Source organism: Staurois parvus, unplaced genomic scaffold, assembly GCF_062004578.1.
Source record: "Staurois parvus isolate SC_StPar_1 unplaced genomic scaffold, SC_StPar_1.0 ptg000017l, whole genome shotgun sequence".
Classification (NCBI taxonomy): domain Eukaryota; kingdom Metazoa; phylum Chordata; class Amphibia; order Anura; family Ranidae; genus Staurois; species Staurois parvus.
This window is the reverse complement of record NW_028317813.1, coordinates 18,877,007-18,902,482: the sequence shown is the minus strand read 5'-3', so window position 1 is coordinate 18,902,482 and position 25,476 is coordinate 18,877,007. Positions and strand designations below refer to the sequence as shown.

The 25,476-nt window shown below is 46.2% G+C and overlaps 1 protein-coding gene across 2 annotated transcripts in view; it reads right to left on the bottom strand.

The window, feature by feature from the left end:
• LRP1 (LDL receptor related protein 1) overlaps positions 1–9,221 on the bottom strand; it is a 441,174-nt gene extending 431,953 nt beyond the window's left edge. For both annotated transcript variants that reach the window (XM_089681129.1, XM_089681140.1), the window contains exon 1: positions 8,923–9,221. In XM_089681129.1, coding sequence (XP_089537255.1) covers positions 8,923–9,007 — 85 coding nt within the window. In that variant the 5' untranslated portion in view covers positions 9,008–9,221. The remainder of the gene's footprint in view (positions 1–8,922) is intronic.
• Positions 9,222–25,476: the final 16,255 nt, after the last annotated feature.

Sequence of the window (25,476 nt, the reverse complement as noted above, 5' to 3'; positions counted from 1 at the left end):
TGAGGGTTGCTATAGAGACCTTGCCTTGTGAAAATGCTAATTTCTCTACATGTCATTCTTGAACCGCTGCTTTCACTAAACCAGTGACTCAAAAAAGTGGACAGGTAAAGTGCCCCGACTTTGATTCTTGCATGCTTCTTCCAAGTCAGAAAGTTTTCCCGCTAGGGCAATCCAAGGAACTATTATGCTCAAAAGGAGATCAGTAAAGCCCTCTCAAAACAGGTATCCTTTAATTCCATCTGTAGAAGTCCCCATAGACAGCTCAAATGGAATTCAGGCCATAGGTGGCCCTTATAAACACACCCAGCTCAACAAAGGTGAATTTAAAAATGGACTGAGCCAGGTGGAAAATCATTGGCCAAGCAGTGACTGAATCCTACCAGGTGCAGTTACTGTTCAGGTATTCAGGCAGCTGAGGGTGCCATGGCTGCTTGAATACATTAACCTACAGTGGAGTGTGGGGAAACCATGGACTGAACAAAAGAAAACTGAATTGTGATGGTGGTGTAAAGTCACCTCCTCAATTATTTAGTGGTTCTCCTGACTTTCTATAGAAGACTGCTATAGCATCTGCTAAAGAACAGTTGAATGGGTATATTTATCAGATTAGGTAAAAGATGTTCATTGAGATTGAAATGTCAAGCTTCTAAAGTAGATGAGGCCTCCACAATGGCAGCAACTCCACTTTCCTTCTTATATTCTTTTCTCCAGTTAAAATGAATTAGCCCCAGCAAGTCGTTTGAATCTGATGGCTGGTTGGGAGAACAAAAAGGCTGTTCTTATACTGTATATCAGACACATTGAAACACACTGTGATGGATGAAAACAGTATTCCATACAGAAGATTTCCTAATCATTTAGGCCTCATACTCATGGGCCTACAATACAAGCGGATCTGTCATTTAGACAGCTCTGAACCCAGCAGAGTCACACTGCATCCTTTTGGTCCAAAGCATTTATTAAATCAGATCTGATGAGGATCATATTTTACGCTGTACACATGTAAACATTTGTGTGAATGTTAACATGTGTACAGCATATATGGACCCTGCGCCACCACCACTGCCTAGTTTTTAGGTCCAACAAGTAAACATCAACAATGTGTAGGCATGAAGGACTCATTGAGGGCCATCAATAGTGTGTAATCAGCAACACAGGTGGAGAATGTAAGCATTTCATCTCATACAGACATATGCAAGTTCAATCACAGTGTGGACAACTTTCTACATAGATTCTTGCTGCCAGAAAGTGAGACTCTCGTGGTCTGCTAAAATAGTCTGTTTTTTTTCCATCAGTGTCTCACTGGGGAGATTTACCTTTGCTTCCTGTTCTGAAGACACAACCAGAAGAGATAACTGAGGAAATGATTGGATGCAGGAACTGTTCGGCCAACAATTTTCCACCCTTCCACCAAAGTCAATTAAGCAATCGACTTTTGTGGAGCCAGGTGGTTCTGACAGGAGCACCCACAGCTCGAATGTTGGCCGATTCAGCAGGAATACGCTAAAATGCAAGCCGTGTATGGCAGCCTTTAGGAAAATGGAGATGCTTGAGGGTGGTCAACATGTATCTGTATGTGTGACCACCCTCTACTGTCTACAGCCATCACTTGATGATTCTCCCTTTATTAAACACATGCATTCTCTATTCTAGCTATTCTATGCAAATTCAATGTACTCCCTATTACTGGCTAGTAGAGATAAGAACCAGATTACCTAATTCCATGTAAAACATTTATTGTGTGGTTTAGATAGTGAAACAAAGAACTAAGCAATTTTTTTTCCATTTGACCAGTGATGTTAACGCTGGGATCTCTCCCCCTGACTACCTAGCAACAGGGCAAGTCTTTGGCTAGTGTCTGGTACCAAAAACAAGCACTCTCAATCAGGACTAATTAAATATTTGTTTCCTTGATATTTGCGTGGTCAGACAGTGGTGGGGGCAGTGGTGCACAGTTGGCCATCCTACCTCAGAAACAGGACCATCTAGGAAGACAGGAAAAAGTGCAATTTGTTGTCAGGGGACAGAAGCAAGAAATAAAATCTTTGGTGGGACTTCTTATTTAATCTATATTCCCTCAAAAAATGAAAACATCAGGGAATTAAAAAAGTCAAACCATTAAAATCTTTACAACACTAGCCTAAAAAATTGAAACAGGAGCAATATTTTAATGTGTATGGCTTGATTGTAAACACAACCATTGCCAGAATTAATACTAGGCAGGTAACAAGCATATAGTGTTCCTTTCCTGTGTCTATCAATTTCCAACAAGGCTTCCATGGAACCCTAGGGCTCTTACAGAGGTTGCTATGGGTTCCGGGAGCTGTGGCTAATCATCTGTTGGTGCCTGCATAGTTTTAGGTCCAACACCACTGGCAGCAGCACGACCCCAATGATTGTTTTAGCTGTCAGTAAAAGGGACATTCTTCCCGCTGGCCCCCCCCCCCCGAGAGCGAGGGACATTCTTCCCGCTGGCCCCCCCCCCGAGAGCGAGGGACATTCTTCCCGCTGGCCCCCCCCCCCCGAGAGCGAGGGACATTCTTCCCGCTGGCCCCCCCCCCGAGAGCGAGGGACATTCTTCCCGCTGGCCCCCCCGAGAGAGAGGGACATTCTTCCCGCTGGCCCCCCCGAGAGCGAGGGACATTCTTCCCGCTGGCCCCCCCCAGAGCGAGGGACATTCTTCCCGCTGGCCCCCCCAGAGCGAGGGACATTCTTCCCGCTGGCCCCCCCCAGAGCGAGGGACATTCTTCCCGCTGGCCCCCCCCAGAGCGAGGGACATTCTTCCCGCTGGCCCCCCCAGAGCGAGGGACATTCTTCCCGCTGGCCCCCCCAGAGCGAGGGACATTCTTCCCGCTGGCCCCCCCAGAGCGAGGGACATTCTTCCCGCTGGCCCCCCCAGAGCGAGGGACATTCTTCCCGCTGGCCCCCCCAGAGCGAGGGACATTCTTCCCGCTGGCCCCCCCAGAGCGAGGGACATTCTTCCCGCTGGCCCCCCCAGAGCGAGGGACATTCTTCCCGCTGGCCCCCCCAGAGCGAGGGACATTCTTCCCGCTGGCCCCCCCAGAGCGAGGGACATTCTTCCCGCTGGCCCCCCCAGAGCGAGGGACATTCTTCCCGCTGGCCCCCCCAGAGCAAGGGACATTCTTCCCGCTGGCCCCCCCGAGAGCGAGGGACATTCTTCCCGCTGGCCCCCCCAGAGCAAGGGACATTCTTCCCGCTGGCCCCCCCAGAGCAAGGGATATTCTTCCCGCTGGCCCCCCCAGAGCAAGGGACATTCTTCCCGCTGGCCCCCCCAGAGCAAGGGACATTCTTCCCGCTGGCCCCCCCAGAGCAAGGGACATTCTTCCCGCTGGCCCCCCCAGAGCAAGGGACATTCTTCCCGCTGGCCCCCCCAGAGCAAGGGACATTCTTCCTGCTGGCCCCCCCAGAGCAAGGGACATTCTTCCCGCTGGCCCCCTGAAGCAAGTGAGATTCTCCCGCTGGCCCCAGAAAGCCAGCTACATTCTCCCGCTTGCCCCAGAAAGCAAGGGACATTCCCACTCTGGCCCCTGGTGTAAGGAGCATTTTCCTCTGTCCCCCAGAGTTAGAGACATTCTTCCTCTGGCACCCAATATAAGGACAATTCTTGTCACTGCACCCCAATTCATTTCATTTTCACTGGGGCTTCCTGAAACCTAAATATTTTAAAGAGCTCCTTTGGGGTAGAAAGGTTGAGAAAGACTGCTATAAAGGCTGAGAAATGATATACCCAATGGCAACAGATCCAGCAGCTGAAGAAAGAAGCATGGAGTATGAACAGTAAGAATTAAGTAAGGATCACAATTAGGAGTAGGGATTTTAAGACTTGTCACAAGTGTCCTTAGAAGGGCACATTCAGATATTAATGGGCAGCCCCCTAGGGTTATAATAGGGGTCACATTTTGGAGATGTTACACCAACAACACTATTAGCTCTATATCATGAATGATATCCAGCTGTATCCTCAGCAGGTAACGTTCCCTTTGCCATCAGGGTTTACCAAATTCTAAAACTGAAACACTTGAACTTTATTTCATTTTCTACTCTTGCATATGGCCAATTCACTAATGAAATGAAAAACAAATAACACAAATTTGGACAAAGAGATAAAGGCAAACTAATGGTCAAAACAGTTCTACAATCCTTTCCTACGAAGTATGAGAGCGATTAGCAGCGGTTCCACTCACATCTGGTGTGCAAACACATCCAGCTCCCATGAATCTCCCTTTCTCTTCCTGCCAGTGTTAAATGCCATGTCACGCACTGAAAGCGCACTGCAGCCTCACTCTTCTGTGGAGGAAGCTGCTCTCTGCTTGCAGATGAAGCCTGAAATTGCAATGGAGATGCCTTCACAATGTCAGCCTTGTTTTCCTGGGCAGCAATCTCCGCTGCTTCGGAATAAATAATTCAATCCAGAAACAAAGAAAAAAAAATCCCAATATATGAATATTCATAGATTCCATAGAAGACAACATTGTGAGGGCAAACAGCTCCAATCCAGCCTGCATTTCCCTTCACTGCAGTGCAGAATCCAGCTCAGCTTCCCTGCTCACGATTACCAGGCCCATCCGTACCACGATGGAGAACATCTGAGAGCCTGGAGGTACCAATGGATGGGGTCTAGTTCTTAAATACACACCACACCAGGCCTTTCAACAAGGGACATCACCAAGACAGCACTGATGGAATAAAGGAGATCTCCATTTCCCATAGTCATTGTGCCAAATGTAACAAAGAGAATATGAACAATGTATCTACTGGGTATGAAAGTTCTCCCAATAAACAACAGGTCATCACGGCACAGACGTCATTGTGTATTACACGGCAATCACAGTGCCCATACCAGTGCATTCCCATACAGGAAAGGCTGATGATGGGCTCTGATGCATGTGATGGAAGATAGAAATTCAATATTTATAAAAATTCGTATTTATATTTCAAAAAAATCTATTATAGAATATCAATATTTATACCTATAGAAGATCAATATTTATACTTATAGAAAATCAATATTTCTATAACTGGTGACACAGTATTGGGTGTATTCGCTGGTTATATAGGCAGCTATTCCTGGACATCTCCTATCACATTTAGCTTTGACTACTGGGAGACAGGCACTTGAAAAGCAAATGACCCATCCCCCCTCCCTCCTCCTCAAAGGACACCTTTCTAAACAAATCACATCCCATTGTTACAACAAACACCACAATGGACTTGATGCCTTATCAGACACAAGGAGCAATTAAGCAGAGCTTGTTCCCAATCAGCACAAATCACATCTATGATGGTGGGGCCCTGAACCCCCCCCCCCCAGAGTGAGCCCTGTCCCTGATTAGGTGTATGGGGTGACAGGAAAGCACCAATGCATTCTGCACTGTAGTCTGCATACACTGTTCCATGCATCGGGATTGTGCTCTGCAGTTTTACCTACCTTCATTGTTGCATGGCGTAGACTTGTATTCTACATTTAGCCTGCCTATAGTGTTGCATTCTGCATTTTAGCCTGCTTATGTTATTGTGTGATTTTAGCCTGCCTGTACTATTGCATACCGTAGACTTGAATTCTAGCCTGCTAGTTCCATGCTGTAGGTGTGTGCCATTTAGCCTGCCTATAGGATTGAATTATGTAGACTTGCATTCTGCATGTTAGCCTGCCTACAGGGTTGCATTATGTAGACATGCATTCTGCATTTTAGCCTGCCTATACTGTTGCATACTGTAGTATTACACCCTGCATTTTAGCCTGCCTATACTGTTGCATACTGTAGTATTACACCCTGCATTTTAGCCTGCCTATACTGTTGCATACTGTAGTATTACACCCTGCATTTTAGCCTGCCTATACTGTTGCATACTGTAGTATTACACCCTGCATTTTAGCCTGCCTATTTCTGTTGTATACTGTAGTATTACATCCTGCATCTTAGCCTGCATATACTGTTGCATACGGTAGTATTACACCCTGCATTTTAGCCTGCCTATACTGTTGCATTCTGTATTATCACACATTGCATTTTAGCCTGCCTATATTATATGCTGTAGTACTGCATCCTGCATTTTAGCCTGCCTATATTGCCTGCTTTGGGATTGCTTCTTGCATTTTAGCCTGCCTATATTGCATGTTTTGGTATTGCACCCTGCATTTTAGCCTGCCTATGTTGTATGCTGTAGAATTGCACCCTGCCTATATTGTATGCTATAGAACTGCACCCTGCATTTTAGCCTGCCTATATTGTATGCTGTAGAACTGCACCCTGCATTTTAGCCTGCCTATATTGTATGCTGTAGAACTGCACCCTGCATTTTAGCCTGCCTGTGTTGTATGCTGTAGAACTGCACCCTGCATTTTAGCCTGCCTATGTTGTATGCTGTAGAACTGCACCCTGCATTTTAGCCTCCCTATGTTGTATGCTGTAGAACTGCACCCTGCATTTTAGCCTGCCTATGTTGTATGCTGTAGAACTGCACCCTGCATTTTAGCCTGCCTATGTTGTATGCTGTAGAACTGCACCCTGCATTTTAGCCTCCCTATGTTGTATGCTGTAGAACTGCACCCTGCATTTTAGCCTCCCTATGTTGTATGCTGTAGAATTGCACCCTGCATTTTAGCCTGCCTATGTTGTATGCTGTAGAATTGCACCCTGCATTTTAGCCTCCCTATGCTGTAGAATTGCACCCTGCATTCCAGCCTGCCTATGCTGTAGAATTGCACCCTGCATTTCAGCCTGCCTATATTGCATGCTGTAGGATTGCACCGTGCAGTTCAGCCTGCCTATGTTGTATGCTGTAGGATTTCAGCCTGCCTATGTTGTATGCTGTAGGATTTCAGCCTGCCTATATTGTATGCTGTAGAATTGCACCCTGCATTTCAGCCTGCCTATATTGTATGCTGTAGAATTGCACCCTGCATTTCAGCCTGCCTATATTGTATGCTGTAGAATTGCACCCTGCATTTTGCGCCTGCCTATATTGTATGCTGTAGAATTGCACCCTGCATTTTGCGCCTGCCTATATTGTATGCTGTAGAATTGCACCCTGCATTTCAGCCTGCCTATGTTGTATGCTGTAAGATTGCACCCTGCATGCATTTCAGCCTGCCTATGTTGTATGCATGTTGTATGCTGTAGGATTGCACCCTGCCTATTATGTATGCTGTAGAACTGCACCCTGCATTTTAGCCTGCCTATGTTGTATGCTGTAGAATTGCACCCTGCATTTTAGCCTGCCTATGTTGTATGCTGTAGAATTGCACCCTACATTTTAGCCTGCCTATGTTGTATGCTGTGGAACTGCACCCTGCATTTCAGCCTGCCTATGTTGTATGCTGTGGAACTGCACCCTGCATTTCAGCCTGCCTATGCTGTAGAAGTGAACCCTGCATTTCAGCCTGCCTATATTGCATGCTGTAGGATTGCACTGTGCAGTTCAGCCTGCCTATATTGTATGATGTAGGATTGCACCCTGCATGCATTTCAGCCTGCCTATGTTGTATGCTGTAGGATTGCACCCTGCATGCATTTCAGCCTGCCTATGTTGTACGATGTAGGATTGCACCCTGCATGCATTTCAGCCTGCCTATGTTGTATGATGTAGGACTGCACCCTGCCTATGTTGTATGATGTAGGACTGCACCCTGCCTATGTTGTATGATGTAGGATTGCACCCTGCCTATGTTGTATGATGTAGGATTGCACCCTGCCTATGTTGTATGATGTAGGATTGCACCCTGCCTATGTTGTATGATGTAGGATTGCACCCTGCCTATGTTATATGATGTAGGATTGCACCCTGCCTATGTTATATGATGTAGGATTGCACCCTGCCTATGTTGTATGATGTAGGATTGCACCCTGCCTATGTTATATGATTGCACCCTGCCTATGTTGTATGCTGTAGGATTGCACCCTGCCTATGTTGTATGCTGTAGGATTGCACCCTGCCTATGTTGTATGCTGTAGGATTGCACCCTGCCTATGTTGTATGCTGTAGGATTGCACCCTGCCTATGTTGTATGCTGTAGGATTGCACCCTGCCTATGTTGTAGGATTGCACCCTGCCTATGATGTAGGATTGCACCCTGCCTATGTTGTATGATGTAGGATTGCACCCTGCCTATGTTGTATGATGTAGGATTGCACCCTGCCTATGTTGTATGATGTAGGATTGCACCCTGCCTATGTTGTATGATGTAGGATTGCACCCTGCCTATGTTGTATGATGTAGATTTGCACCCTGCCTATGTTGTATGATGTAGGATTGCACCCTGCCTATGTTGTATGCTGTAGGATTGCACCCTGCCTATGTTGTATGCTGTAGGATTGCACCCTGCCTATGTTGTATGATGTAGGATTGCACCCTGCCTATGTTGTATGATGTAGGATTGCACCCTGCCTATGTTGTATGATGTAGATTTGCACCCTGCCTATGTTGTATGATGTAGGATTGCACCCTGCCTATGTTGTATGATGTAGGATTGCACCCTGCCTATGTTGTATGATGTAGGATTGCACCCTGCCTATGTTGTATGATGTAGGATTGCACCCTGCCTATGTTGTATGATGTAGGATTGCACCCTGCCTATGTTGTATGATGTAGGATTGCACCCTGCCTATGTTGTATGATGTAGGATTGCACCCTGCCTATGTTGTATGATGTAGGATTGCACCCTGCCTATGTTGTATGATGTAGGATTGCACCCTGCCTATGTTGTATGATGTAGGATTGCACCCTGCCTATGTTGCAGAGTAAGAAGCTCCATTGCTCGGTGTGTTGCCTGTGTGAGTGGACATGTGTGTTGCAGCCATGCTGGGTATGTCAGCTCCAGGGCCTGCAGAGGAAAGGTGCAATAAAAGAGAACGCATCCCCCCCCCCCCTCCCAGGATGGAAATGACACCATGGACTCACCATCGTTGACAGAGGTTGCATAGACATGCAGACAGAGGAATCCCAGGACGAGCACAGCTGGCACCTCTGTCCTGGTAGCCGGCATTGTGGGGGTGAAGCGGTCCCGGGGGGCTCCAGGAGGAGGAGGGGTGCCTTCTTTAGTCTTGGCCTCCGCCTGCCTTCTACTCAGGGAGGGGGTGCAGGTAAGAGGGGGGCATGCAGCCTCTGCTCTTCTCTTCCAGGGTGTCCCCCCTGACCAGGAGGGGTGAGGAGGAATCCAGCAATGTTATTAATGAGAGGGAATGGCTGGACACACAGTATGTGGGAGAGAAGGAGAGTGGGAGGGACTGGGCGGGACTGCCAGCCTCCCCGCCCCCTACACTGCTAAAGAGGGGCGACTCACCGCGCCTGGCATCCCCGGCATCCCTCTACTGTGTGAGAGCTGAGCGGGGCGCCCCCTACCGGTCATCGGAGGACACCCCACCGTGCGCTCTGCTCACCGCTCCACACCGGACTGGCCTGTGTACACTCCCCGTACACCGGGCTGTGATCTGTACACCGATCACACCGAGCGATGTGCTGCTATGTGCTCTCCCCGTACTGCTGCTATGTATACTCCTCACATTGTGCAATGTACACCGATTAGCCATAACATTATGACCAGTACTAAATACTATTATATTGCAGCTTACCAATAGAAGCTTTTTCAGAAGCTCAAGCTCTACAGCAGAATGCATCTGTCAGTGTAGATTGCCCCAAGCTTTCCAAAGGGCCAGGAAAGCCCGGAAAACTGGGGGGGAGCACTGTGGACAGTAGTGGACGTAGAAAATGCCCTGGCAGCAGTGGGAGCACAAAATGTCATCAGTGGCCAGTTGGACTCAAAACAAATACATCATTGGTGTCAGTGAGAGGAATAGTGTCCCATCAATGGTGTAAGTGAGAGGAATAGTGTCCCATCATTGGTATCAGTGAGAGAAATAGTGTCCCATCATTGGTGTCAGTGAGAGGAATAGTGCCCCATCATTGGTGTAAGTGAGAGGTATAGTTCCCCATCATTTGTGTCAGTGAGAGGAATAGTGTCCCATCATTGGTATCAGTGAGAGGAATAGTGTCTCATCATTGGTGCCAGTGAGAGGTATAGTTCCCCATCATTGGTGTCAGTAAAAGGTATAGTTCCCCATCATTGGTGTCAGTGAGAGGTATAGTTCCCCATCATTGGTGTCAGTGAGAGGTATAGTTCCCCATCTTTGGTGTCAGTGAGAGGTATAGTTCCCCATCACTGGTGTCAGTGAGAGGTATAGTTCCCCATCACTGGTGTCAGTGAGAGGTATAGTGCCCCATCACTGGTGTCAGTGAGAGGAATAGTGCCCCATCACTGGTGTCAGTGAGAAGAATAGTGCCCCATCACTGGTGTCAGTGAGGGGAATAGTGTCCCATCACTGGTGTCAGTGAGAGGTATAGTTCCCCATCACTGGTGTCAGTGAGAGGTATAGTTCTCCATCACTGGTGTCAGTGAGAGGAATAGTGTCCCATCATTGGTGTCAGTGAGAGGAATAGTGTCCCATCATTGGTGTCAGTGAGAGGTATAGTTCCCCATCATTGGTGCCATTGAAAGGTATAGTTCCCCATCATTGATGTTAGTGATAGGAATAGTGTTCCATCATTGGTGTCAGTGAGAGGAATAGTACCCCATCACTGGTGTCAGTGAGAGAAATAATGTCCCATCATTGGTGTCAGTGAGAGGTATAGTTCCCTATCATTGGTGCCAGTCAGAGGTATAGTTACCCATCATTGGTGTCAGTGAAAGGTATAGTTCCCTATCATTGGTGTCAGTGAGAGGAATAGTGTCCCATCATTGGTGTCAGTGAGAGGAATAGTTCCCCATCATTGGTGTCAGTGAGAGGTATAGTTCCCCATCATTGGTGTCAGTGAGAGGAATAGTGTCCCATCATTGGTGCCAGTGAGAGGTATAGTTCCCCATCATTGGTGCCAGTGAGAGGTATAGTTCCCCATCATTGGTGTCAATGAGAGGTATAGTTCCCCATCATTGGTGTCAGTGAGAGGAATAGTGTCCCATCATTGGTGTCAGTGAGAGGAATAGTGTCCCATCATTGGTGTCAGTGAGAGTTATAGTTCCCCATCGTTGGTGCCAGTGAGAGGTATAGCTCCCTATCATCGGTGCCAGTGAGAGGTATAGTTCCCTATCATTGGTGTCAGTGAAAGGTATAGTTTCCCATCATTGATGTCAGTGAGAGGTATAGTTCCCCATCATTGGTGTCAGTGAGAGGAATAGTGTTCTATCACTGGTGTCAGTGAGAGGAATAGTGTTCCATCACTGGTGTCAGTAAGAGGAATAGTACCCCATCAGTGGTGTCAGTGAGAGGTATAGTTCCCCATCATTGATGTCAGTGAGAGGTATAGTTCCCATCATTGGTGTCAGTGAGAGGAATAGTGTTCTATCACTGGTGTCAGTGAGAGGAATAGTGTTCTATCACTGGTGTCAGTGAGAGGAATAGTGTTCCATCATTGGTGTCAGTGAGAGGAATAGTACCCCATCACTGGTGTCAGTGAGAGAAATAATGTCCCATCATTGGTGTCAGTGAGAGGTATAGTTCCCTATCATTGGTGTCAGTCAGAGGTATAGTTACCCATCATTGGTGTCAGTGAAAGGTATAGTTCCCTATCATTGGTGTCAGTGAGAGGAATAGTATCCCATCATTGGTGTCAGTGAGAGGAATAGTTCCCCATCATTGGTGTCAGTGAGAGGTATAGTTCCCCATCATTGGTGTCAGTGAGAGGAATAGTGTCCCATCATTGGTGTCAGTGAGAGGAATAGTGTCCCATCATTGGTGTCAGTGAGAGTTATAGTTCCCCATCATTGGTGCCAGTGAGAGGTATAGCTCCCTATCATTGGTGCCAGTGAGAGGTATAGTTCCCTATCATTGGTGTCAGTGAAAGGTATAGTTTCCCATCATTGATGTCAGTGAGAGGTATAGTTCCCCATCATTGGTGTCAGTGAGAGGAATAGTGTTCTATCACTGGTGTCAGTGAGAGGAATAGTGTTCCATCACTGGTGTCAGTAAGAGGAATAGTGCCCCATCAGTGGTGTCAGTGAGAGGTATAGTTCCCCATCATTGATGTCAGTGAGAGGTATAGTTCCCATCATTGGTGTCAGTGAGAGGAATAGTGTTCTATCACTGGTGTCAGTGAGAGGAATAGTGTTCTATCACTGGTGTCAGTGAGAGGAATAGTGTTCCATCACTGGTGTCAGTAAGAGGAATAGTGCCCCATCAGTGGTGTCAGTGAGAGGTATAGTTCCCCATCATTGATGTCAGTGAGAGGTATAGTTCCCATCATTGGTGTCAGTGAGAGGAATAGTGTTCTATCACTGGTGTCAGTGAGAGGAATAGTGTTCCATCACTGGTGTCAGTAAGAGGAATAGTGCCCCATCATTGGTGTCAGTGAGAGTTATAGCTCCCCATCATTGATGTCAGTGAGAGGTATAGTTCCCATCATTGGTGTCAGTGAGAGGAATAGTGTTCCATCACTGGTGTCAGTAAGAGGAATAGTTCCCCATCATTGGTGTCAGTGAGAGGTATAGTTCCCCATCATTGGTGTCAGTGAGAGGAATAGTTCCCCATCATTGGTGCCAGTAGGAGGAATAGTGCCCCATCATTGGTGTCAGTGGGAGGAATCATGCCCCATCATTGGTGACAATTAGAGGAATAGTGCCCTATAGAACAGTGGGAGGAATAGTGCCCCATCACTGGTGTCAGTGGGGGAATAGTGGCCCATCACTGGTGTCAGTGGGAGGAATAGTGCCCCATCATTGGTGTCAGTGGGAGGACTAGTGCCCCAACTCTGGTGTCAATGGGAGGAATAGTACCCCAGTGTTGGGGGATCTACTGTATATTAGGCTGGTGGACATAAAGTTATGGCTGACTGGTATATACTGACCGTACACACACGTTGTACTAAGTATATTGCCCACCCTGTGTAGTGTGCTGATATTTATACTGACCATACTGTGCAAGCTGCTGTTGTGTACAGTGATGGTATACTAGTGCTGTGCTATGTTTACTGACTGTATTGTGCAATGTGCTGCTATGTATACTGACCATAGTGTGCAATGTCCAAAAAGGAAAAACTGCACTTGGTTCCCCCAAATTTTATACTAGACCCAAGTGTAGAGTCCCCCCAGAAATCCACCCCAGACCCTTATTCAAGCATACATGCAAATGCCTTGTTTGCATCTCGGTAGATATACCCCTGGCTATATGTAGATGTTCACCTGCAACCTGTCAGGAGCACTGTTGTTTGTAGTTTGTTTCCGTCTTTGTGATTGCCATGACACAAATCAAAATAGACACTTTGGTTAAAATAGACACAGCAACCGAGGAGCGCACGTGCGGCCGTGACTTGGAGTAAGAGAGAATAAAGGGGACTTAACTTTGAATATATATAAAACTGTATATAAGATCAGCCCTGACACACTTTCACAGCCCGCACTACCTTTGGCCACCACCAGATGGAGACTCCACTCCAACCCAGCTGGTCGACCACACACTGGCAGATACAAATCTTATATACAATCTGATGCACTGATTAGAGTTGAGGACCAGCTTAGTAATTACACACCCTTCTAAGGTCCCTCCAGCTACCTACAGCTTGAACCCCAGTGTTAATCACCCTTCCACTGTCCACACCCCCCCCACACACACACACACCACAAAAGGTAGTCTGCCACCACCCAACAGTTTATCCGCAGAACGGTCTGCTGGGACACCCCACACACACACAGATCTCCGTCTGGCCGATCTGTTGCCTTTTACAATCTGCACGCAATCTGCCCACACACAGTGCAGTTGCATACAGATTGGCAATGAGCTTGACCGAGCGTTTAAAGGCACTGAAATACAATAAAATTTAATCTAATCCAATCTAATCTCTCCAATCTAATCTCTCCGAAGATATGAGCACATTCTTAAATACACAGAAGTCACTAATTAGTGTTAAGATTTAATTTCCCGAAGTGGGCAGTGCATAAAATATGTACAAAATATGAAAAGTTACAGAAATACAAAAAATACAAGAAGACACACAAATGACTAATTACTATAAAATAAAAAAGGAATAAAAGACAGAAGTAAAACTTTACCAGGATTTACCCTGCGACTGGAGCAAGTCAAAGAATCAGCAATCCGATGGTCAATCGAACCAGCTCCATACGAATCGCAAATGTCCCAGTGTCCGGGTACCCCATTTATGGGGATATGGACGTAGGCGGGACATTAGTCCTCGGCCATTTGACCATGGGGGGGTGTTCCTGTACCTGCCCACAGGATGTTCTGGGTGTTGACCTGCCCAAATTCAGTCGGGCCAAGAACGGCTTGAAATACCAAGTCGGGGATTTGATTTCCGACACCAGCGCATCAGTCCGATCGCGACAGTACCAAATACCATTCGACTGTCGCCATCCAGCGCCACCTAACCATTTCCTGCATTTTTCTGGCCTTCTGTCTAAACCACAAATATGATTTTTAGTGCAGATGTAGCCTACAGAGTGCCCAAATAGAGGGGAGTATGTTCATCTCTCTGCAACTAATATTTTAGCTTTTATGAGGGATGAAACATATTTCATTGATGTATGTATATTCCTTTTAGAGCTTCCAATGTCAGGCAGACAACACGGCTTCAGTCATTTCCTCCAAACCAGTTTTCCCAGAGGGTGACAACTTTATTAACACAAAAGGTGTCCCATCCCGGAAAGCTGGGCTTTGCAGCCTAATTGATGCTAATTGTACCTCATTTCCCCAATGACAAGGACTGAATATACATCCTTAATGACAATGGAATGTCCCTACAGCCTATACATCCTTAATGACAATGGAATGTCCCTACAGACTATACATCCTTAATGACAATGGAATGTCCCTACAGTTACGATTACATATTGCTACTGATCACATCTCATCTACTCAAATCTGTATATTTATGTCACATGCACGTTACATCATTCACACGTACGTTACAGGGTGTATATACGGTAAATGAATCAACTGGGAACTGATAAACAAGCAACTCTTACAAGACAAAACAGACTAAGGCCATAAAGATGCCACCAGGATTATGATCAGAAAAAAAGCAGGAAAGTAAATTTATCTCAGGGTAAATATAAGTTAAAGGCTCCATGCACACTGGGTGTTTTAATAACACTGGTAGCGTTAGCTGTGTAAAGTCATGTTACAAACCAAGTTTCTTAGCATTTTTGAATTGGCGTTTAGCTGCATTTTCCGCGTTTGCGTTTTTTATCGGTTTTTACACACAAAAAAAACATTTCCACGTTTACCAGCGTTTGAGCGTTTTTACAGCTGAAAAACTAGTTCTGGGGGGCTTTTCTAGCAAAAAAATGCTGATTAAATCCTATGTGTGCATGGATACATAGAATAACATGCCGGGGAGTTTACTGGCTGTAGAAAAAAAGCCAAAAGCAGCAACTGTAAAAACGTCCAGTGTGCATGAGGATGAATAGTTTTCAGGTTAATTCATGTACCATGTTACAGATGAATTCCAGAAAAGCTTTGCACAAACATCCAGTAAAGAAGAGGAATGCTGCTCAGTAAAACGGCCATATACTGGCCGGGTACAATCTGCTGCTCACAATATTAACCATACATTGGATGTGTGTGTGTGTAGTCCTGGCTGCTGCACAGCTTGGGTACTATGATCTTCACAGCTATGTGGCATTTTGCATTCCTCAATGCTAGTGGCTGATAGGCTAGAGAGAGAGAGGTTGGGACATTAGTTCTGCCCACATGGCGGTAAGCAGAGTGTGCAGGGGTAGTGCTCTTCGTGGTATCCTTGGCTTTTGGAGGTGGTCTGTAGGCAGCTACAAACTCCAAAGAGAGATGTGTGATGATTTGAGGAGAGACCTCCAAGCATGGGAAAGGCAGTGCAGAGTAGAAAGGGAGAGCTCCCCTCCATGAAGTGCTTGGCCATTAGAGAGACAGCTGCAGTCAGAGTGGGCCTACCTTCCAACCCCCGTCACTCTTCCAGCATGGTGTGGCCTACCTAGTATCTACCTTCATACAGCCTAGGAGTGGCCATCAGTGGACATACTGCTTACTGGGAGGACAACTACACATCAGGCCTTCTTCAAACTGTTTGCACTGGGATTTGCTAAACCTGTAGAATATCCTGTCTATAAGGGACTGCATCACCCTTGTTTTACTTGTGGATTACAAATACCCATGCTTGGAGGGTGAGTGCATCATTGTACAGTCAAAGGGTTCCATGATTGTCACACTCTACTCATTAACCCTTGGTCCAGTGGTAAGATAGGGCCTAAGAACGGGTATTTAGTACTGTGTTTATTTATTACTAGTAGCAGGGTGGTTCCCCACTCACCCACCTAGTGCACTTTGACAATGCCATTCACAGGCAATCAAAAAGGGAACAAGTGGCCTATAACTTGTTGTAACTTTGTATCTGTGGTTGCTAACAATTTATTTTTGTCATTGCTAAAACAGATTAATCAGCACTTCCCTTACAGGGCTTATTCCTGCCTAAATAAAGTCAATTTTTATCACTAGTGCTGTGTTGGTGAGTTGTCAGGTTCAGTTAAAGGCAAGTCACCACTGTGAATGGCCATAGAACCCAACATTAATAAGGGTCTGGTATAGATTTGGAGAGAAACCCAAGGTAAAAAAAATAAGCTTAAAAACCAATATGGGTTACCTCCTAAATCTACACCAGCCTCTTCTCCAGGCATGCAGCCTAGTTGACCAGGGGAGAGGGAGGACAGCAAGTATGCATCGCCCCCTCCTGCACCATACCAGCCCATGAGGAAGGCACCTATGCTGAAGGGGACAAGGGTTTCATCCCTCACATCCCTGGCAGTGGATATGATGGGCTGCATGAAGGACATATCAGGATCCAAAAGCCTCCTTTAACATAAAGAGGCCCCCCAAACACCCCCCTTCCACGAATAAGTAATCTTATTACTCATTGACAAAAAAAGAAAATGTAAACAAACACACCCACCAAGACAAAGTCCGTATGTAAAAAAAAACAAAAAACCCCATGATATAATTCTATTTTCATCCTCCTCATCCAGCAATGTAGATCCATTATCGATCACAATGAATTGCTGACACAAACATGATGGCCTGTGTGTGACAATTATGCTGACAGATGCCTGCCACAAATGAGGCTTGCTGATGAATGTCACCAGGCCGTCTGATGGTATTGGTTGATGTCATTGACCAGATATCATCAGGACCATATTTGGTCAATGATTTCACCTGGAAAACCCATCCAGCCTGTATGTGAGAAATGCCAACTGGCAAATCATAATCTAGTGGAACTTTTTTGGTCTTGGTTGGCCCAGCATGGCATATTCCCATCTGCAAATGTCCTTTTCCTTTTATTTGTATTTTCTATTTTTTTGTTCTGTATTTTTGGTATTAATGTGGTGGCTGGGCTGCACACAGCATAGGTCAAGCATGCCTGTAATTCCTCTGCTTTGCCAGGATAATCTTTCTCCTCCCAGGCGCTCAGCAGCCGAATGTAATAAAAGAAATGAATTGTGGAAGCTTATGACCATAGGATACCTGTTCCTCCCCAAATCTGGATTTTTGTTTTTTCGGGGAGGTATAATTTATTTTCTTATGCAAGGGTCTTCTGTTTTATTTTGGGACAGCTCAATACACTTGTTGCTGACACAGGCAAAGTCATCCTTTGTTTTGAACATCATTTGAATGTCATTGCATAGTTGTGCGGTAAAGTAGTGTGCACTAAAGCACCACAAATTTACCTCCCCCCTCCTTCATTGCCATAGCTGCCAAAAATTCCCTTTATAGAAAAAAAAAATGTTAAGCAGGGTGAAAGTGAGGAGCAAAGGTTGTGCACAGCAATAGGAAAGCAGGTTTTTCGTTTAAAGTATAACTTCTGGCACAAAAAAAATTATCCTTTGCCACAAGGTTGTGCCTGCACTGCAATGGATAATTGCTTGTTTAGGTCTAGGGGAATATTATTATTATACACGATTTATATAGCACCGACAGATTACCATATACAGTAAAAGGGGACAGTACAATTATAATACAGTTCAATACAGAAGGAATATGCTCATGGAGCTTACAATCTAAAGGGAGGGAGAGGTGGTATAAAAGGTAATCGCTGCAGGGGATGATCCGATGGAGGCGACTCAAGTACAGTTCTTAGGTGCAGGTGGAGTAGGCTTCCTTTAGTAAATGAGTTTTCAAGGATCGACTAAAGGCGGACAGGATAGGAGCTGACCAGACATTTTGGGGCAGGGAGTTCCAGAGGATGGGAGAGGCTCTGGAGAAGTCCTGAAGGTGAGTGTGGGAGGTGGTAACAAAGGAACTGGAAATTGAGGTATGCACTGACTGATTGATATCACCCTTTGTATATACACTTTATATACAGACCTAGCCACTTCAGCTTCAGGTTTTATACAGTACCCTTCATGACCAGGCCATTGTTTTGCTATTCTGCACTGCGCTACTTTAACTGGCAATTGAGCGGTCATGCAATGCTGTAACCAAATTAAATTTATATCATTTTCGCACAAATAGAGCTTTATTTTGGTGGTATTTGATTATTATTGGGTTTTTTATTTTTTGTTATATAAATGGAAAAAAAATCTAACTTTTTTTTATATTTTTACTTTCTGCTATAAAAGATATCCAATAAAAAAAATAAAATTTCTTCATAAATTTAAGCCAAAATGCATTCTGCTACATGTCTTTAGTTAAAAAAAATCCCAATAAGTGTATATTATTTAGTTTGTGTGAACGTTATAACATCTACAAACTATGGTGTACTGTATATATACACTGAATTTTTTTTTATACTACTAATGGCAGTGATCAGCTACTTATTATTATTATTATACGGGATTTATATACTTAGGCTCCATTCCAAAGTCACACAATTTCTAGTGAGCCTTTGATGTGACTTTAAACTGACTTTACATTCACTGGACAAAAGTCGCTTCAAAAGTCGTACCAAATTAGTGCATGAACTACTTTCAAGTCGCTGTGACTTGAATTCACACAGATTTGAATGGTACTCATTGGGAAACATGGGGTGTAACTTGTCATGTGACTTTGTACCCCAAAGTCCCATGGCAAGTTCCACAAGTGTGAATGGACTCTTACAACCCAGTCACACAGCTCTGACTTTGAAATTGCGCAACTTCCAGTGAAGTCGCATGATTTCAAAGTCTGATGGTATTCCAACTTGAGGTGTGACTTGCAAGACATCTGCATAGGTATCTATGCAAGTCGCACCTAAAGTAGTGCATGCTCTACTTTAGAAATCGGTGCAGCTCCGACCAAGTCAGAATCGCACTTATATGACAGCTGTAATTGCGGACAATAGGGTGCAACGTGCCATGTGATTGCCATGCGGTTGCAAGACTGGGGTCTTATAGTGGGACTGTGAGGTGGGCAATGTGACACCAACGGACACTGGGTGGGAACTAACTGACATCAACAGTGACACTAATACCACTGCCACTGGCTGGGAATACTAATGCCACTGGCTGGGAAGGGGTTAACTTCTCGGTTAATGAAGGGTTAAGTGTGTGCCTAAAAATGTGTAATGCGTGTATTATGTGCTGCTTTTTACTAAATATCATTGTTCCTTCTCCCTGCTTTGCAAGGAGAAGAAACAAAGAGATCATTGACTCTGCACAGAGCCCTTTGTTGAATGTCAACACAGGGCTCTGGATTGTGATTGGACACAGCAAATCAGCAGGTCTCAGGCAAATGATTCATGGCCTTAGACCTGCTGACAAACTACCGCTGTGTACAATCACAGCGAGAGTTGACGAGCGGGGTAGCATGCACGTGCCCTATATCTGGAAGAGGTCAGAGAAGTACAGGTACGTCACTGTGCTTGTACTGACTGTCGGTCCACTGTTGGTCTACAGTGCACAATGCAATGGATATACTAGATCCTTTGTATGATCTATGTTGGGGGGCTCTTGGGATTGAAACCTGATCAGGTGTGGCAGTAGGGAAATTCATGTTCTAGGATGGGCCACAAGGAGCTTGCCCATTGAGGTTGACACGCTGTTTCTGTGAGGAGGACACACATGTTGTCCAACAAGCAGAATTCTAGGGCTCAAATATCACCTTTTTACTTACCTTCTTTGTGAAGCAGCTCCACTCTCTCAAGCAGAGCCGCTGGTGTTGCACACTCTCAGGAGAGTATATTGGGGGCCGTTGTGTGGAAGCAATCTAGCGTGTTACCCTGGCCAGGGATCCACTGTGACTCTCCAGAAGGGGTACTGAGATATAGGCCACATATTGTATGACCACAATGCTTCCAGTCACAGGACCACGCTGCTTGTAGCACTGATGTGTGGCATCTCATGTCCTGTAATGTGGATGTTATTGTGCTTTTGAATACTACTTTTTGTAGGTCAGCAATGACATTCTTCTTATTAACTTCAGTAAAGGTTTGCTTAAAGATAATAAAATAAACATAGGCGATACACATATGCACACTCCTTGTATCTGGAAGCATCATTTCCATATTATCTGCCTCCACCACTTATTTAATTTGCCAAGAGTATGCTGCTTCATTAGACACAATTAAAACTTCAAGCACTATGATTATTTATACAGGATTTATACAGCACCAACAGCACTATATACAATATAAGACTAGATTTCAAATTCATGAAAAATGCTTCACAAACATTCCAAAAGCAAAACACAAATGTCTGTGTACACTAACCCTTATGCATGATCCTTTTTTCTAGTAGTGGTGGTGGAGGTGGGGCATGCATTGAATATAGTCCATGCAATGAATAAAGAACAATTAAAGTGGTATTAAACCTAAAATCATCATATTGCAGCTTACTAATTCCTATGTAAGATGGCTGCATTTAGTTTTCTTTTCAGCTTTTTTTTCCTTTTTTTTCTTCAGTTCTTCAGAAACAGAATAAGCTGTCCTGCAAATGAAGCCGTTATAGAGTTGAGATAAACCATATACCACAGACAGGGGTTCTTACAATGATCAATATTTTTCTTTGTATTTATTTTTTTTCTTTATATTTATGGGATCTCTTTGCATTTATGTTGAATATTGCAACTGCAAACAGCCTCCATTATGTAAACCTTCCCAATTATCACTGTCCAGCTATTAAAGTCCATGAAACTGTCAATACATATAATGTATGTGTAGCACTGCCCCCTTAGGAGTCGCTGAGTTATTTTTGGGCTCTCTGTCTCTCTGGACCCCTCTCTGCTGACACCACAGAACTCTTCTGACCAGAGTGATTTATCACCAGATAATAGACTCGCAGACAGATTAGAGTGAATTAATATGATGTTTGTATTAAAGCGGAGCTCCCCCCGAAAGGGGAAGTTTCCCTTTAAGCCTTTGTCCCCTGCTCCCCGTTAAGGATTGGCACCTTTGGGGAGCAGGGGGGAGTTGGTACCTGAATTTGACAGGTACCCACTCCCAATCCCACTGTGATCACCTAAGGTGATCAGAAGCGGAAGTTGTCCTCCCTCCTCCCTTCCCAGTCTTCTGGAACACGTGACAGGTCCCAAACGACTGTGGGGAGAGAAGATGGCCATTGAAACTAGCCATAATGAGGATACCAAGGGACAGGTAAGTGTCTGTATTTTAAAAGTCAGCAGCTACAGTTTTTGTAGCTGCTGACTTTTATTGTTTTTTTTACTCAAATAGAACTCTGCTTTAAACTTGGCTGTAAGCTCAGTAAAACAGCATAAAGTGATATGTGTACGTAATGGCAATTACCACTCTTAGCAGCCCTAAGCAAAGAAACAACACATACAGCAAAATCTCAGTGCTGGCAGAACTGCTATTCAGATGTTAACCCAGAACTTCAAACCTGAGGTGTTTCTAGTCCCCAATGAGCAAGGAAAACTATCAAGCGTTGAACAAGCTCACTTTGCGCCCTCAGTACCTGATGGCAAGGTTTAAATCTGAAATAGAAAAGAGTTCTTTAATTAGAGTAGTCAACGTCCCTTTACATGCAGTGAGGAATCTTCTGCGTCCTCATTGGGGCCCAGTTGGTGCACTACAACGATCCAGACCTTTTGTTACGTACCTGACGGAGGCTGAGGTGATGAGAGAGCTCCCCTTACGGTTAAGTGCAATGCACCTGTTATGATCCGCCAGGTGGTGCCTCAGGCTGCCAACTGACAAACCTACCCAGAGCGTGGGGTCTAAGCCCGGGCTGTGCTTTCACCAGGGCCCCTGATGGTGGGGATGGACTTGAAACAGTCTCGGGCCAGGTCACGACCTCTGAGCAGGCCCACCAGTGGCTGAGAAGGCCTCCAGGGACGTATGCAGGTACCGGGAGAGCCAGATGTGAAGAGGATGGCGGCCCCAGCAGGGTGGTAACGGATCGTGGTCCTGTGGGGGTAAGCGGGGTACCGAATCGGCGGGCAAAGAGTAGTCAGGTCACACGCAGGATCAGCAGGGTAAGTCAGTCCGTAGAATGGTCAGGCAAGCCGGGGGTCAGAATAGGAGAAGGCAGAGTAGTCAGGGCAATCCGGGTCAATCACAGGAGCAGGCAGCGTAGTCAGGGCAATCCGGGTCAATCACAGGAGCAGACAGCGTAGTCAGGGCAATCCGGGTCAATCACAGGAGCAGGCAGCGTAGTCAGGGTCAATCAGGGTCACTAGACAGGTGCAGGAACTCAGGATCACAGATAGACCTTGCGGCAATCTGTGACAGTGCAGGGCATGTTTAAATAGTGCGCCCTGCACTGTCATTGGCCGGCTAGGACGCGCCCCTGGCTGTCATTGGACGCCTGAGGCGCGCCCGCGGCTCCTACTGCGCATGCGCGGCATCCTGCCAGCCACGGCTCGCCGGGACATAGTGCCTGTGTCCCGGCGTGATCTGCCGCCAGTGCGCCTGCGCGGGGGGAGACGCCGTGCTTCCTGATTCCGGAGCCGCAATCCCTGACATTGCCCCCCCCCCAATGGGCACCCTCCAGGAGCCCCACTGATCTCTCCACCGCGGGTGACTACGAAAAAATTCCCGGATGAGCCTGGGTGCGCGAACGTTCTGGGCGGGTTCCCATGAGTTCTCCTCAGGGCCATAACCCTTCCATTTTATCAGGAACTGTGTCTGGCCCCCCCTTTTTCGGCAACTGAGGATAGACTCCACTTCATATTCCTCCTGGTCACCTATGGTGACTGCCTCGGGAGGTCTGGATTCACGGTCCGGGAAGGGATCTGGTCTGGATGGCTTCAGGAGAGACACATGGAACACAGGATGTATCTTGAAGGTTCGCGGAAGCTCGAGTTCGTAGGCCACCTCGTTGACTACTCGTTTAACCGGAAATGGGCCAATGTACTTGGGTCCTAGCTTCCTCGAAGGACACAGCATCTTCAAGTTGGTCGTTGCCAGCCAAACCTGATCCCCTGGTTGAAGCAGTAACTCTCCTCTTCTTTTCCTGTCGAACGCCCTTTTACTGTCCTCTTGGGCTTTAGCGATGGCTTCCTGAATTGTTTTGTTATTGACAGAAAAGAAGTTCAAGATGTCTTGGGTACCGGGTTTTCAGGCATCAGATCAGGGAGGAATGTGGGATGATACCCGTAATTGGAAAAGAACGGGGATTGTCCCGTAGCTGAGTGATTCGAGTTGTTGTACGAAAATTCTGCGGAAGGCAACAACGTCAGCCAGTCATCCTGAAGGTAGGATGTGTAGCATCGTAAGTACTGTTCTAGCGTTTGGTTGGTCCTCTCGGTTTGGCCGTTGGTCTGAGGATGGTAAGCGGATGAAAGCGACAGCTTGATTCCCAGCGCTTTACGTAAGGCGTTCCAGAACCTGGAGGTGAATTGGACTCCCCGATCTGACACTATATCTTCGGGAACCCCATGAAGCCTCACAACTTCCTTAATGAAGATCCGTGCCGTTTCTGGTGCCGATGGGGTCTTTTCCAGAGGTACGAAATGTGCCATCTTTGAGAAGCGGTCGACAATCACCATTATTGCTGTGTAGCCTTGGGATGGTGGGAGTTCGACCACAAAATCCATGGCTATCATTTGCCAGGCCCGCTTGGGTATAGGCAATGGACGTAACCATCCCCCTGCCCTGCTCCTGGAGGGCTTGTTCCTTTGACAGGTGGGACAGGTCTGGACGTAACGCTCGCAATCCTTGATCATGTCCGGCCACCAGAACGAGCGCCGTAGTAGTTCCAGAGTTTTCGTAACCCCAAAGTGACCCGCCATTGGATGGTCGTGGCAGTGCCCCAGGACCAAGGTTTGCACTCCTTCTGGGACCATGATCCAGTCTTCCTTCCAAAACAGTCCACCGTGGTTCTGGAGAGGTGATCCAGATGGAACTGGTAGTCCTACAGAAGCATCGAGAAGTCGGGAGCGAAGTTCCGTTTGTAGAGCGAGGAAGCTTCCGGAAGGTAAGATGGTGTCAGGTGCCACTGCGTCGTCGGGGTCCTCAAACATGCGGGACAGAGCGTCTGGTTTTGTATTCTTAGTACCGGGTCGGTACGTTATATGGAATACAAATCGAGAAAAGAAAAGGGCCCATCTCGCCTGGCGCGGTCTCAGTCGTTTTGCCGTTCTCAAATATTCAAGGTTTTTGTGATCTGTGAATATTAGGATTGGGTGTGTGGCTCCTTCCAGTAAATACCTCAATTCTTCTAGAGCAGATTTAATGGCCAGGAGCTCCCGATCTCCAATGTCATAATTACGTTCCGCTGGCGTCAACTTCCTGGAGAAGAACGCCACAGGGTGCAGTAGTTCCTTGGTACCATTCCTTTGGGACAGAACAGCTCCTACCGCGTTTTCGGAGGCGTCCACTTCCAAAACATAGGGGAGAGAAGAATCCGGATGGCAGAGAATGGGAGCAGAGGTGAACAATTTCTTGAGCTTTTCGAATGCCGTCTGAGCTTCGGGAGTCCACTTAAAGCGGACCCCTTGTTTCGTCAGTTGCGTGATCGGGGAGACCAGACCGGAGAAGTTCCTAACAAACTTTCTATAAAAGTTAGAAAAGCCGATGAAACGCTGTACCCCCTTTTTGTCGGCGGGTATTGGTCAATCTAAGATCGCCGTGACTTTCTGGGGACCCATCGCGACCCCCGCGGAAGAGAGAACCAGTCCCAAGAACGTGATTTCGCGCTGTTCGAAACAGCACTTTTCTGCCTTAGCGTATAGCCCGTGTTGACGCAACCGTTCCAATACCCGTAACACGTGACCTCGATGAACCTCCAGTGAGGGGGAAAAAATTAGGATATCATCCAAATAAACCACCACAAAAACATCAAGGAAATCACGGAAGACATCGTTGATAAAATGTTGGAAGGTTGCTGGTGCGTTACAGAGCCCAACAGCATCACCAAATACTCATAGTGACCGAATCTCGTACGGAAAGCCGTCTTCCACTCATCCCCCTCCCTGATACGAACAAGGTTATATGCCCCCCGCAGGTCTAATTTAGTAAATATCATTGCTGATCTCAATCTCTGGACTAGAGGTAAGGGATAGCGATTCTTTACCGTTATTTTGTTCAGATCACGGTAGTCTATGCAGGGCCGTA